This window comes from Pinus tabuliformis, chromosome 7 (genome assembly GCF_031772625.1).
Source record: "Pinus tabuliformis cultivar Carrire ecotype Pingquan chromosome 7, CPIR1, whole genome shotgun sequence".
Taxonomy (NCBI): domain Eukaryota; kingdom Viridiplantae; phylum Streptophyta; class Pinopsida; order Pinales; family Pinaceae; genus Pinus; species Pinus tabuliformis.
The window spans coordinates 670,544,996-670,561,076 of record NC_142293.1 but is presented as its reverse complement, the minus strand read 5'-3'; the positions used below and the strand labels follow the sequence as shown (position 1 = coordinate 670,561,076).

General features: G+C 40.5%; 1 protein-coding gene across 1 annotated transcript in view; it reads right to left on the bottom strand.

Annotated features, from left to right (window-relative positions):
- Window positions 1–270: 270 nt before the first annotated feature.
- LOC149249240 (Phosphoribosyltransferase family protein) overlaps window positions 271–16,081 on the bottom strand; it is a 117,979-nt gene continuing 102,168 nt past the window's right edge. The window contains exons 6-7 of the mRNA XM_089458656.1: window positions 812–911; window positions 271–705 (exon numbers count right to left, since the gene is read on the bottom strand). Of these exons, the coding sequence (XP_089314782.1) occupies window positions 572–705; window positions 812–911 (234 nt within the window). The 3' untranslated portion in view covers window positions 271–571. The remainder of the gene's footprint in view (window positions 706–811; window positions 912–16,081) is intronic.

Genomic DNA, 16,081 nt, shown 5'->3' with positions numbered 1-16,081 from the left:
TAATTGTAACTTCCTCTTAAAGATTTTCTATTACTTTCTCTTAACGACACTCGACTATTAACTGTGTAGATAACGCACGACTTTTGAGCTTCAGCTTCCCGTTTTGAATGAGCAGTTCTGTCAAACCTACCGTAATTGCCCCTTTTTGGTTTGTGCTTGTTTTCAAATGCAGATACGTTAGATAACTGAGGTAATAATTACAATAAACTTGCATACTAATTGCACCAAGCATAGAAATCACAAACCAGAATAGCTTAAATCACAAATTACTAAACACAACTTTGAAATGTGATTGATCGAATAGATTAGATTTGCTAAAATGGAATAACAGTAATAACCATTGCCAGTGAAGAAAAATGCACAGGATGAACCCTTCATCCCTGGTAAGTAGTGAACTATAACAGTCGATAATATAACCGCTACTAATGACAACCAGAAACTTAATATGACATTCCCATAATCCTCGAACTCCCTTGTATTAAGTCTCCAAACTAATAAAAGTAAAGACAGCAGCCTTCAACTTTTCTGCTTTCTCCACCAATCCCTTTAGAAGAACCTTCGCCCTAAGATCTCAAATCTGAAGTGCATCAGCGATTGGCCCCGCCAAACTCAGAACTTCAAATGGGCGCTTGTCCTTTACTGCATTTACAGTCAGAGGACAAGAGTCTGTGATCCAGAAATATGCAAACCCATGTTCAGCTCCCACTGCAATTAAATCAGACACCAGAACACAGCAACAAAATTAGATCATATGCAAATGCCTGTCGTATCCCACAAACAACAACAGCCTGTGTTTTTAATGGAATTTTACCGCCATTGTCATGTTCGAAGCGTTCCCATGATCTTTTAGGAAAGACTCCATGCGTAACGAATGCACTAATTTTTGCAGCACCATGGGCTGCCAAGACTTTCTGCAGTGACAAAACACACAAAACACACAAGCATATATAAATATAAATAAAAGATTTCGCATAAAATCATTTGATAGTTGATGAGGAAAACAAACATTAACACCAAAGGATAATTTATCAAATATCCAATTGATTAACATCAGATATTAAACTTGCCTTCCTAGATAACATGTGTAGCAAAGAAACATTCAAAACTTCATCCACAGATTGCCGCGGGACATCAGCATGCAAATATGATCATGGCCTCAGAGAGAAAGTCTCGGAAATGGAACCATACCAATGGATGCAAATGAGTCTATACAGTGTAATCACAGAATGGAAAAAACCTCCATATAACGTCTCCACTTTTACCGTTATACAGCACCCAGCCAGGTTATTTTATGCATATATAATCACATACATGTATTGGCTATCAGTATCTGTACATACCTATATATGTAGACACACTAGTATGGACCTGTGTGGAATGATTGACGCCATACAATAGCTCTACGGGCCTTTTGGTCAGCCAACAAACCACACATCATTATTTTATCTTTTACGATGTTTGATATAGCTAATCATCATTCATGTGTATTATTCATACATGAGTAGGCCTGCACAAATCAAAAGGGGCCATGATACATGATTTCCCTCTATTGCTAGAGAACAGGGGAAAGAAGAGCATTACTCATACAAGAATATGACTGAACTAATCAAAAGGAGCCATAGCATATCTGATTCCTCTTCATTGCCGAGATCGAGAAAAAAACAAACCATGAAGGTAACACAAATCTCCTACTGAGAATTCATAATATTTAATCAGTTGCAGGAAACTTGGAAATAGGTATGGCTTCCAAAATGGGCACCGCACGGAAAACGGAAATCTTACACATCAAAGATGTTAGCAAAGCAAACAAGGAAATAACAAAGTTAAAATATTATAAAAATAGTTAAGAATAATGGATTTTAAACAAATTTAAAAGTAACAAATTATCATGAAAAATGAAATTGATAACAGTAGTTAACAGAGTAATAAAATTATCGCCCAAAGGAGTTAGATCCAATGGTGGAAAGCGAGGAGTTGTTCACCATTGGGCAAGGTTCAATTCCCATGACGGCTTCCCTGGAGCCATGGGAGCACCTTGAGGTAGTGGTTGAACGTGTGGTTGCACCCAGAGATACCATATTAAATGGTTTCATGACCCGTGCACACAAGTGGATCAAAACCAACACCTATGTCCTCCTTTCAAAAGAGTCAAAAGATCTTACTTAGCTCAAATGGTTTAGCGAACAATTTGTTTCCCCAATTGCATGGGTTCAAGTATCTAAAGACATGTTGTAACTAGCTCGTTTGTGGCATTTACGAAATAATTGTATATTGTGTACCAGTCATTGAAAAAATGTAACTAGGTTCGGTCTTCATAAAATGTATTTGTCAAAAAAAAATATTATTGTTACAATGATTTATTAAAGCATGGGTTTCATACTTGGGTCATCATTTTATTAGTCGAAGTCCCCATTGTGGACTCCTACAATTAATAAAGAGTCATTAGAGTCATTGTATATTTTATGAGACCCTTTTTGGGCTTTCGAACGATGTAAAACAAATTATTTTTGAGTCAAATATAAACTATATAACCTCCACACCAAGTCGGCCTCAAGGAAGGCAATTCGACCTCATTGGAAGGCTATATATACAAGGCAGTTCGACTTCATTTGGAGCATCTCACTCTCACACAGTTTGATATCTGAAGTTGGACGCTGGAAGCTGGAAGCTGGGAAAAGTGTGAAACTGAAGGAAGAGGCTAAAAGAAGTGTGAGTTTGGTCAAGGAGGAAGGGAAGAACAAAATCGAAGTTTTGGTGTCTCTCTCTCTCTTTCGTGTGGGTTGGTTTAGGAGATCAAAGTCTCCTAGTCAAGGTCGAAGTTGTTGCTAATGTCAGAAGCTGCCAAGTCGAAATTGCTAGGGTCGAAGTGTTGTCGCTGCTAGGTCGAAGGTTGGATCGAAGAAAGAGAGGCTGGCTTGGTGTGGAGGAGGTCTTTGTCTAAGTTGAAGAGTCTCAAGGAAAACTATTGAAGGAAGAGATTTTGATTGGGTTTTCCCCTAGATAGGGGTTTTTCCCTAGCATAGTGCCTACATCTTGTGTCTTGTGTTTTTGTGATCTTCATACACATAATTTGGTAATTGCTTGATGAAGGATAGTATAACAAATAATATAACCATAATCCTACTAGCATTGATTTCTCAACATGGTATTAGAGCTAAGGTCGAAGAAGATTGAAGATCACTTTGTTGGCTTGAAGGAAATGATTACTCCCTCTATGATAAGAATGGGATTCACTTCTACAGGAAGATGGATCAAGAAGATTGTCTACTACTTATTCAACAAGATCAAAAGTCAAGGGTTCTTAACTGCACTTACAAGATCACTTAGTGATGATAATGCATAGATCATTGACAGTGGAGCATCAAGGCATATGACAGGGGAAAGTAAACAACTACAAACTCTATTAAAGGAACCATCTTCCCATGTAGTGAAATGGGAGACAACAAAAACTATGTTGTTAAAGGCCAGGGATCAACATCTTTAAAGATGGAGAATGGAGCCAAACTAAATCTCAACAACATACTACATGTCCCAGGTTTGAAAAAAAAAGATCTTTCAATTTCTTGCTTAGAAGATAAAGGGGATAGAGGTGTTTTTGTTGATGGAAAGGTCTTGGTTTGGGGAAAAGATTCAAGTATTGATAAAGCTAGGGTATTGGAGTTCATGAAGGACGTTTGTATACAGTCATTACACCACCTCCTCAAGCTCTAGTTCATATGGAAACCTCTCCTATTGAGCTACGGCATAGAAGATATGGTCATCTTCACCACAAGGTCATTCCTACACTTAAACATCTAGTTCATGGCATCCCCAATATCAAAGAAGATTATGAAGGAGTTTGCAAGGGATGCTCTTTGGGAGAACATACAAGAAAAACATTTTCAAATATTGAAACAAGGTCTAAAGAAATATTAGACCTCATACATTTTGATGTGTGTGGGTCCATGATTGACAAATCACTTGGAGGTCATCTTTATTATGTAACATTTATTGATGATCACTCTAGAAAGACATGGCTCTACCTTCTCAAGAAAAACGCTAAAGTATTTGAGAAATTCAAAGAGTTTAGAAGCGAAGTGGAAACCCTAACCAAAAGAAAGATAAAAACTTTAAGATCCGACAATGGTGGGGAATACAGTTCTAAAGAATTGATTGCATATTGTAAAGAAGCGGGAATTAAGAGGGAGCTTATTGTTCCCTACTATCTCGAACAAAATGGAGTGGCCGAAAGAAAGAATAGGACAATTGAAGAAGGTGTACGAACAATGCTACTTGATCAAGACTTGCCAAAGTTTCTATGGGGAGAAGCAGCAATGACAATCGTATATATTCAAAATAGAAGTCCTCATAGAATTCTCGATAATATGACATCTGAGGAAGCATTCACAGGAAAGAAGCCAAGTGTGGACCATCTCCGAATCTTTGGGAGTCCTGCCTATATCCATGTTCCAAAGGACAAACGAAAGAAGCTAGATTCTACAAGCATCAAAGGGATCTTCGTTGGCTATAGTCTCTCCTCAAAGGCATATAGAATCTACATCAAGGAAGGGAGACACATTGAAGTAAGCAAGGATGTTATATTTGATGAGAATCAAGCCTACAAAAGATTGAAGGATATTCCTATTGATTCTGATGACGAAGATCTACCCATATTTGAAGAAGAAGAAGTACAACCCGACAACCCTTCTACAATTCAAGAGGAAGAAGGACCAAGTGAGCCTATTCAACCTGTGGTCATACCAAGCACAAGGAAGAGGCCAAATTGGTTAAAAGCTACTCTTGAAGATGTTGAAGGGCATGGAGCTGCAAAAGGAACCTTTAGAGAAAGCAAAAGGCCAAAGAGATATTTTGGATATGTTGCATATATGACAAGACTAATTGAAGCAGAACCATCTACATTTGAAGAAGCTACTCATCAAGAAGTATGGAAGAAAGCTATGCAGGAAGAATATCAATCCATCATGAAGAATGGGGTTTGGGAAATCGTTCCTAGACCTAGTGACAAATCAGTTGTCACCTCAAAATGGATCTACAAGATCAAACACGTTGTTGATGGAAGCATAGATAAATACAAGGCCAGATTTATTGCAATGGGTTTCTCTCAAAAGAAAGGCATAGATTATGAAGAAACCTTTGCACCCACTGCAAGGTATACTACCATTAGATCTTTGGTTTCATTGGTTCCTATAATAGGATGGAACATCCATCAAATGGACGTGAAGACAGCATTTTTGAATGGGACCATCGATGAGGAAGTATATATTGAGCAACCCGAAGGCTTCGAGGTAAATGGCAAGGATACTCGTATCTGTAGACTCAAGAAGGCCTTGTATGGTTTGAAGCAAGCTCTTAGGGCATGGTATGCAAGAATGAATGCATACCTTCTAAGAATTGGGTTCGTGAAGAGTTTCGGTGATCCAAATCTCTACATCGAGGTTGTGAATAATGAGCCAATCATTATTCTATTGTATGTGGATGATCTATTCATCACAAGTATGGAGAGAAGAATACAAGAATATAGGAAGATATTGGTAGCTGAATTTGAGATGAAAGATCTAGAACTGATGCACTATTACCTAGGTCTGGAAGTATGGAAAAATCCGAGGGACATATATTTGGGGCAAGGAAAGTACATCATCAAGTTGTTGCAAAAATTTGGGATTATGGATTCCAAGCCCATGACTACTCCTGTGATCACCAATCTCAAGAAGTTGAGGAGTTCTGACTCAAGTCTCATGGATCCTACCTCCTATCGTCAGTTGGTAGGTTCTCTGGTGTATATGGTAAACACTAGGTCGAATATATGCGTTGTTTATAAGTAGAACTTCGGCGTAAATCACATAAAGAGAAACATTTGTCGACGCGTTTTGAACCAACCAGTGTGGCTCATCGTCAGGACAAGTTGAAGAAACAGATCCAGCTATGCATGCTAAATAGTCTGAGCAGAGCCTCCAACGGCTATCTTAACCAACGGCTAATTTTGACTTAGGGACTGCAGTCAAAAAGTCAAAATGATAATTAATGGGAGTTATTTAGATTAAATAAAAGAAATAATTATATATATTGATTATGTTATTAGTTTAATAAGAATAGTGACTTATATGGGAATTAGTTAGATTAAGGACCTGACTTTTATATATATATATATATATATGGTAGTTAGTTATAATAACTATATATAAATATATATATAGATAAAATAACAAAAGTTAGTTGAAAAGTAAAATTAAGGGGGAAAGGTCAAAATATAAATAACTAGAAACTTTTTAAAAAATAATTTTATATGGTGATAACTTATTGGTTGGTTAAAATTTTATCTAAATTTAAAGGAAATTAGTTAGATAAAGGACCTTCCTTTCACAAATATATTTATAAGGTAATTTAAGGTGATAGATGGTTATAGTAATTATATAGTCCTAATATGCTAAAATAAGATGGATAGCTAACTAAAACTAAAACTGAATAAAACTAATTAAGAACGTGAAAAAAAATATATATATATATATTAATTAAATTAATTAATTAATTAATAATAATATATAATAGTTACGATCATATTTATATAATAGTTATGATCAAATTAATATCTATCAGGAAGAAGAAAAAAGCAAGAGCGCCTAACATAAAAAGAAGGAGAAGGACCGGAAAAGGCCTAAAACAATAAGGACAAACCCTAACGAAAGCAAAGAAGATGAAAAAGGAGGGAGGAAGAGAAAGACTAGGAAGAAAGGGCGGGGATCCAACATCTACTGATCTTCCAGCCGTCATCTCTATTGAGATTGATTGGCCTTCTTTCAATCTCAATAGCTTCCCTGAATTTACGATGATGGAACTGAGCAACTTTGGCGACAACCTTGGCCTCCTCTATACACACCTGATGCTTGGTCTTTTCAACATGCTCTGCCAATGCTGAAGACTTGGATCTCCCATGTCTTAGGTCGACTGCATGTTCGCTGATCCTCTGATGGATGGAGCGCCCTGTTTCCCCAATATAGGGGGTCCCACAAGAACAAGGGATCAAGTAGACACCCTTCATGTCCTTAGGGTTAATGGGATCTTTCACCGATCGGAGGGAACATCCTCAATCAGTTTCAGTTGAAGCCTCGTCATGATCACTAGATAGTTGCCAAGCATATATTGAGATATCTTCGTGGTACGACACATCACTGCATAAAGTACAATAGCAAGGAAATCAAGTTGATTGGCTTCACAAATTCCGATTGGGGTGGCAATGAGACTGATGGTAGAAGCACTACCAGAGGATGCTTTAGTTTGGGATCTACCATGATCTCATGGATGAGTAGAAAGCAAGATTTTGTTGCTTTGAGTAGTGCTGAAGCGGAGTGTGTGGTTGCAAGTGAAGTAGGAAAGGAGGTTGTATGGTTGAGGAAGCTTCTAACAGATTTGTTCGAGAAGGCTCTGGATCCTACTGTGATTAATTGTCATAATCAAAGTTGTATCAAGATGTCTGGATATCACGTGTTTCATGCTAGGATGAAGCATATTAGCAATAAGTTCCGCTATATTAGGAACTCGGTGCAAGATGGGATCGTGAAGCTACAATATGTCCTGGCAGACGATTAGGTAGTTGATATACTAACAATGTCTCTTCCTAATAGAAGTTTGAATATCTTGGAAGCATGCTTGGTTTAGTTGATATTGTTGATTTTGTTGATGATGATAAAATTTTGGACGAAATTTGTTGAGGCCTTGTGTGTGAGACACATTGCCTGGGAGGACATCTGGCTAGCACTATGTGTTGATGTCTAGTTCCCAAAGTAGGGAGGGTAGCGTTGGTCATGGAGCTCTGACCTCGAATACACACCTAGATCCCTGGGTTAATGGTTAACAACTAACCCTGATGATACCTAGAGAGGTTGAAAGCTTTACTCCATCTTAGTCCCACTTGGATAGATTTACCTGGTCAGGAATCTACTCCGTGGCATTTCGGTGCCTAAATTGTTGAGAGACCTTGGATAGATTACCCTGGTCAAGAATCTAGTCCATGGCATTGCGGTGCCTAAACTCTTCATAATTCATATAGTTTTAGATCGTCCATATGAATATCTCCCTAGGTAAGAGGGAGTGTTGAAAAAATGTAACTAGGTTCGGTCTTCATAAAATGTATTTGTCAAAATAATTTTTATTATTGTTACAATGACTTATTAAAGCATGGGTTTCATGCTTGGGTCATCATTTTATTAGTCAAATTCCCCATTGTGGACTCCTAGGATTAATAAAGAGTCATTAGAGTCATTGTATATTTTATGAGACCCTTCTTGGGCTTTTGAACGATGTAAAAAGAATTATTTTTGAGTCAAAAATGAATTATGTAACCTCCACACCAAGTCGGCCTCAAGGAAGGCAATTCGTCCTCATTGGAAGGCTATATATACAAGGCAATTCGACTTCATTTGGAGCATCTCACTCTCTCGCACACAGTTTGATATCTGAAGTTGGACGGTGGAAGCTGGGAAAAGTGCGAAGTTGAAGGAAGAGGGCTAAAGGAGTGCAAGTTTGGCCAAGGAGGAAGGGAAGAACAAAATCGAAGTTTTGGTGTCCCTCTCTCTCTCGTGTGGGCTGGTTTAGGAGATCAAACTCTCCTATTCAAGGTTGAAGTTGCTATTGATTCCGGAAGCTGTCAAGTCGAAGTTGTTCGGATCGAAGTGTTGTCGCTGCTAGGTCGAAGGTTGGATCGAAGAAGGAGAGGTTGGCTTGGTGTGGAGGAGGTCTTTGTCTAGGTTGAAATGTCTCAAGGAAAACTATTGAAGGAAGAGATTTTGACTACGTTTTGCCCTGGCAGAGTGCCTACATTTTGTGTCTTGTGTTTTTGTGAACTTCATGCACACATAATTTGGTAATTGCTTGATAAAAGATAATATAACAACTAAGTAAAAGAAGCCAACATAATTCACAAGTAATTATCAAGAAAGAGAAATCTAACCCTAATCCTACTAGCGTTGATTTCTCAACACTAGTGGCAGCCAATCTTCAAAGTTATCGATTCTCTAGAAATTCTCGTTTCGGTTTAAAAAAAAAAAGTAATAAAAAATTTATTTAAATATCATATCCCCTATAGCATTACATTATGAGATTCCCAAAATTAGCTTCATAGATTAGGCTATATGTGCCAAAATATAAAATGAAGCTATACTAGCTCTCAAAAATAGAGGAAAATAAACCTAAGATTAACCTCTACCCTGCACCTTGGGTTACAATCTACTGAAAATAATAATATCCAAAAATTATTATTCCAAACCACCAACCTAACTATCAATGTTGCTTTAGTTAGATGTTGATTTTTACCAACATTAGAAATCCACGCACCCCAGGTATGGCCAATGCCATAGCTAGGAAACATAAACATATTGAAGATGCCTAACTTCAAACAACTTTTACACAACGGAATATATCAACAAGTAGATCAATGCACAAGACACCAGAGTTGTGGCCCAAAATTGATCTCTTATTAGTCCTTCAATAAGAAAATCCTTACGGCTCCCATACGAGTGAGAGTGGCCCTTTACAATCCTTGTACAATGTCAAAATATAATACAAAGTAATTATACAATGTACCTGGGTTGAGGCCGAGTCCTTCCAGTTCTCATCTACCTTGACAAGTGATTGTCCTTTGCCACCAACACCTTCAGCTACCTATCGTAGCTCACTAGACACTTCTTGCCCTCATAAAACTATCCAACCAAACTCCCTTTAGGCCAACAATCACTCCTGCTCTAGCTCCTTTAGCATCTGTCAAGCATCTTAGTACTACTCTCTAGTGACTTGGCAACTCTCCTGGCATGCCTTGCTCACCTTCAACCATTTGCCAGAACTCGTGTAGCCCTTATTCTTCATTGTTGTAGCCTTCTGTCACCCACAACAAGCTTGTCCTTGGGTTGTGGATGATCTAGCAAGCCTATGGCCTATCCCTTTCCTCTGCTACAAGTCTAGGGCTCGGCCAACTCTCACTAGCTCTGTGGCCAGTGTATCTTACCCTCTACCTTTTCTTTTCCTTGTTGCAAACCACCTACAACAAGCCCACCTAATTATGGCTTCCTCTTCCTGCACCGAACCTCCTCCCCTGCCCTTACACAAGCCTGCGACTTGCGGCTGGCTTTAGCCCTCAAGCCAATTGTTCTAGGCCTCCAGCTAAACCTTAGATTCGACCTCCAAAATATAACTTTCCTGGTTGTTGCGACCTAGGCTACGTCCCTTTAGCCCTCACACAAGAAGAATGCTCCTTCATCTCCTTGCCACTGGCCTCTCCTTTAGCCTCTAATATATACTTGTCCTTGAGGTCCCATTGGAAGCCCTTATGTCCATTAAGGCACCTCCAAGACCATCTCAACAATAAAATAGAATATGAGAACTTCTTCAAGGAACAAGGGAAATCGATCACGCGGAAGAGAACCAGACCCTAGATGAAGGTCCACGGCTGCCCTACGCATCAGTTTCATCGGTCCCCTCAGCGGCCGCCTCTGGCACCCCAGGCCCTAATCACTCTGCGGCCATTGCCCTCTCCCATGGCGGAGCTGAACTCGAGCCACGAAGCTCTCTCATTCAAAGACACTGTCATTGGTCGCCCTCCTGACCAAGATTCATTTTTCACCAAGTTGGCCTCCAGCTCTGCCTTCCGGCCCGCTAGAGAGAAGCCCGAGAACAGAGAAACAAGGCCGGGGGAAGGAAAAAAGAAAGAAATACATCCAGCTAATGGTACCACCTCTGCCAGCCCCTCTTTCACAGAGGAAAACACCACAACTGGTCAGAGGCTGCAAGAAGAACAAGGGAAAAAAACAAAGAATAACTGCAACCTCATAGCTAAGAAAATTCCAGAGCTGAAAATCTAGGACTCAAGAGTGGCAGTCTACAGAGAATACATGCAGGAACATGTAGTCATTTGCAAATTTATGGGTATTTGGCCAACAGAGAAAGCCCTAAACTGGTGGATACAAAACAAATGGACACCTAAAGGAGAAATCAAACTCCAACTGGGCTCCAAAGGTTTCTTCACAATAATCTTTGACCTCTTAGAAGACAGAGACAAAATCTTCGAAGGAGGTCCTTATTTCTTCAACTCAGCAGGCCTATACATGAGATTTTGGAAGGACAACTTCACACCAGAGAAGGAAGACTTCACTAGAGTCCCAGTCTGGGTGTGTCTCTACTCCTTATTGGGCTCCTTTGGTCCTAAAAGGCATAGGAGACCACCTAGGGGAGTATATAAAAATGTTTGAAGGAACCAGAAACGGACACTACCTATCCTACACCAAAATATGTGTATACATAGATGTCTCTAGAGCCCTCCCAGACGCAATAAAATTAATCTTCAAAGATGAAGTTTGGTTACAAAGTATAGACTACGAACACATCCCCTTCAGGTGCAGGAAGTGCCATGAGCACGACCATCTCTTTAGAGACTGTCCTCTAAATAAAGTCCCCCAAAGTGTTGATCATGCAAGCAAGAAAAAAGATAGCGAAGGATTCATCAGAGTCAACTCCAGGAACAAGAACAGCAAGAAAAAGACCAATCCCAAAAAGGATAAGCAAATTGTGGAAAATCAAAACCAATTCGATGCCCTACTCAACATACAAGAACAATCGGATCCATACTACCCAACAAGAGATGAAGCAGGAGAAGAGGAGCAGATCAAAGCAAACAAGGTACATGAGGACAGAGAAGTAGAACATAGCAATAGGGAAACAAAGCTCTCATGAAAGGACACTGAAATGGAACAAATAGTGATCGAGGAAACACCAGAGGAGAGTGCCATAGAAGAAGCATTGGAAGGAGTAGACCTGGCAACCATTGCAGAAGAATGGAAGAAAAACGGAATAAAGGCAATCCCAGAACACCAACTTCAAAAAATAGAAGGGGCTTACCTCCTCCAAGAGGATCTAAAACTTAGAGCAGGCCACCCCGCACAGGAAAGCAATGCATCAAAAGGCATCATGGCTAACATTCCAGCAGGAGGGTTCAATTCTAAAGGACCAAGCCGAAAAAGAGGCAAAGACCACCAACCAGCTCCTCCAAGAACTGGGAGCCAAGCTCATTAATGAAGGAAAGGTAAAAGCTTTCGCCCTAACCCCCTCTCCTTACTTATGAATTGCATTTCTTGGAATATAAGAGGACTAAATAGTCCTGGAAAGAAAAGAATCCTCAAAAACAGAATCCTGTCTGACAAGCCCGACATCCTCCTCATTCAAGAAACCAAACTTGAGTCAGCTCACTCCTCTCTCCTTCAAAAATCCTGCTTCAAGCCTTATAGCCACTTAGCCAACTCGGCCATAGGTTCTGCGGGAGGTATTATGACCTTATGGAAAAACTCAAAGTTCGACCTCATCTCCTCTTTTGCTACCCATCACTCCATCACCTCTATCCTAAGAATCATTGGTACTAAGGATAGCATCTGCATAACCAATATCTATGCCCCCCACAAGGTGACAAACCGAATCAAGATGCTTCAATGCATCTCTAATCTGCTCCATTCCATTCATTTGCCTTACAAAATAATGGCTGGGGACTTCAATATGATAACAAATCTGGAAGAAAAGAGGGGAGGAATCCGAAAACTGGATAGGGACTCAGATGCTTTCCTTTCAACTATCGAAAGTCTCAATTTCATCGACATCCCCACAAGCAATGACACTTTCACCTGGAACAACCGAAGAGGAGGCGAGCGTCAAATAGCCTCCAGGCTAGATCATTTCCTCCTCTCGGAAGAAGCTTACCTAACCTCTTTGGAAACAGAGGCTCGCATTCTTCCACAAGTGGGCTCTGATCACTAGCCCATCTCTCTTAAGTTTCATATCTCCACTGGTCCTAAAAACAAGCCTTTTAGATTCGAGGATTTCTGGTTGGATCACCCGGAATTCCTGGACAAAATGAGGCTATGGTGGAATAACTCTCCCAACAGACCCGGCAACAAGATGTACACCTTCCAACAGAAACTAAAACATGTCAAAGAAGAAATAAAAAATGGAATTCAAAATAATTCGGCAACATCATCACGGGAAAAAATAAATTAATTAATTAAATTAAATTAAATTAAAAAATGGACCTTAAGATGGAGCTCCTTCAGCATCACATCATTGAAGAAGGGATCACAGACCACAGTAAGCAAGAAGAGAAAAAATTACAACAAAGTTGGGACGAAAGAGTCATTCAGGAAGAGAAGTTATGGCAACAAAAATCAAGAATAAGCTGGCTAAAATGTGGGGAAAGAATACTGCCTTTTTCCACAAATCAATGATACAACATAGAAGAAACAACAGAATCATGGCTCTAAAATACTGAGAGGGACACCTCATTCACTCTCAGGAGGAAATGGCAGAAGAGTTAACTCAGTACTTTAGCTCTCTTCTCAAGGAGCCAAGGAAGGACCAAGCTGAGGACATTAAAAAAATTACCAAACACATTCCCAAGATCCTCACTGAAGATCACAATAAAATGCTCTTAAGAAAAGTTTTTCTTCAAGAAGTGGAGGATGTTGTCATGAGCATGCCCAATGGTAAAGCCTCGGACCTAGATGGCTTTACCATTGACTTCTATAAAGCTTGTTGGCCTTTCCTCAAATTCGAGGTCCATGCCCTTGTTGAAGAATCCCAGATTCAAAAGTCTGTCCTAAAAGCCCTCAATTCCACTTTCCTCACTCTGATTCCCAAGGGAGATGCAGCAGACTCCCCAGACAAGTTTTGGACCCATAGCCCTCTGCAATGTCATCTATAAAATCATCTCCAAAGTCTTGGCCAATCATCTGAAATCTATCTTGCCTCTCCTTATCTCTCATCATCAATCTGGCTATGTGGAAGGTAGGCAAATCATGGACAGTATCATCCTCTCCCATGAACTAATCCACTCTCTTAACTCGCAAAAGAAACCTGGCATGATGATTCAATTAGACATGTCTAAGGCCTTCGATAAGATAAGTTGGGCCTACATGAGAGAAGTTCTAGCAGCTTATGGATTCTACAAAGATAGCATCAAATGGATCATGGCACTGGTGACTGGAGCATTCTTCTCCATCCTCCTGAATGGCTCCCCCACTCAGCCCTTCCACCCTCTAGGGGCATCAGGCAGGGGGACCCTATCTCTCCCTTTCTCTTTGTCATCTTGGTTGAAGGGCTCAGTCGCTCTATTTCAGCGGCCCTGATGGCAAAGGATCTTTCCAGTCTCCAGCCTTATGCCTCTGCTCCTCCCTCCACACACCAATAATTCGTTGATGACACCCTGCTTATGGGTCTCCCAACTGTCAAAGAAGCTTCCTCCTTCAAGACCATTATGTCTGACTTCTCAGCGGCCTCTGGCACCTCCATCAATCCCAAAAAATCTAAGTTGTTCTTCTTCAACACTCCTCTGCCTATTCGCAAGAACATTGCCAGAATCCTTGACTTCCCCATCAACTCTCTCCCCTCCAAGTATCTAGGAGTTCCCTTCACTGGCAGACCATTGGCACGGGCCATCCGGGAAGCTTTGACTAATAAATTAGAAAAGAGGTTAGCCAACTGGACTTTCCGATCGCTCAATCTGGCTGGCCATCTTGTAATGGTAAAATCAGTTCTACAGGCGATCCCGAACTATCTTTATTCTGCTTTGGCTGCCCCAAAGGTGATCTCCAATGCAATCAGAAATATGCAAAGGAACTTTTTATGGAGAGGGGCAGAGAAAAAGCAGAAATGGGCTCTTGTTGCTTGGGACAAAATTTGCAAACCCAAAAAAGATAGTGGCCTGGGACTCAGGGACACTGAGCTCCTTGGGAAGGCCCTGGGAGCTAAAACTCTATGGAGATGGATAGCAAACCCCAATTCCCCCTGGGGAACCCTATGGAAAGCTAAGTATGCTCCCACCCACTCTCAGGAGCAAATAATAAGGCTCAACGGTTGTATCAAAGGTTCGGTAATATGGAATCAAGCGCGAGAGAATCGAGCTATGATACAAAAACACAGTTTATGCGAAATTGGTAAAGGAGACAAGACACTATTCTTGGAAGATGCCTGGCAGCAAAGGCCTGAACTCAACAAGAATTAGTGCCAACCAACTAAATCTGAAATGCAATCCAGAGGTAGGAGCAGGGTCTGCCATTATTGGAAAACTAGTGCCAAAGGGGACAGTTGGAGAGAATGGATTGATCAGAAAGACTGGGCTCCCCACATCAACCCTCAGGTTTGGTCTAAGCTTTTAGCTGAACTCCAAAACAGAGAAATCCTCCACAACACCTCTGAGGAAAAATTCGTTGGGGCAAAACCATTGCGGGTCACTTCAATATTAAGGAAGCATACAGATACGTCGTTGATCATGATCAAGTCCAACCAAACCCCAAATGGATTTCAATTTGGAATAGAAGACTTAGGGACACTGAGCTCCTTGGGAAGGCCCTAGGAGCTAAAACTCTATGGAGATGGATAACAAGCCCCAATTCCCCCTGGGGAACCCTATGGAAAGCTAAATATGCTCCCACCCACTCTCAGGAGCAATTAATAAGGCTCAACGGCTGTATCAAAGGTTCGATAATCTGGACTCAAGCGCGGGAGAATTGAGCTATCATACAAAAACACAGTTTATGGGAAATTGGTAAGGGAGACAAGGCACTCTTCTGGGAAGATGCCTGGCAGCAAAGGCCTGAACTCAACAAGAATCAGTACCAACCAATTAAATCCGAAATGCAATCCAGAGGTAGGAGCAGGGTCTGCCATTATTGGAAAACTAGTGCCAAAGGGGAGAGTTGAAGACAATGGATTGATCAGAAACACTAGGCTCCCCACATCAACCCTCAGGTTTGGTCTGAGCTTTCAACTGAACTCCAAAACAGACAAATCCTCCACAACACCTCTGAGGACAAAATCCGTTGGGGCAAAAACACTGTGGGTCACTTCAATATTAAGGAAGCATACAGATACGTAGTTGATCATGATCAACTCCAACCGGACCCCAAATGGAATTCAATTTGGGACAGAAGACATTGGCCAAAAATTTCCATTTTTCTCTGGCTTGTCTTACACAGGAAAATTCTAACCTGGGAGAATCTCCGGAAGAAAGGCTTTATTGGACCCTCCAGATGCCAACTCTGTCAGCAAGAGGAAGAAA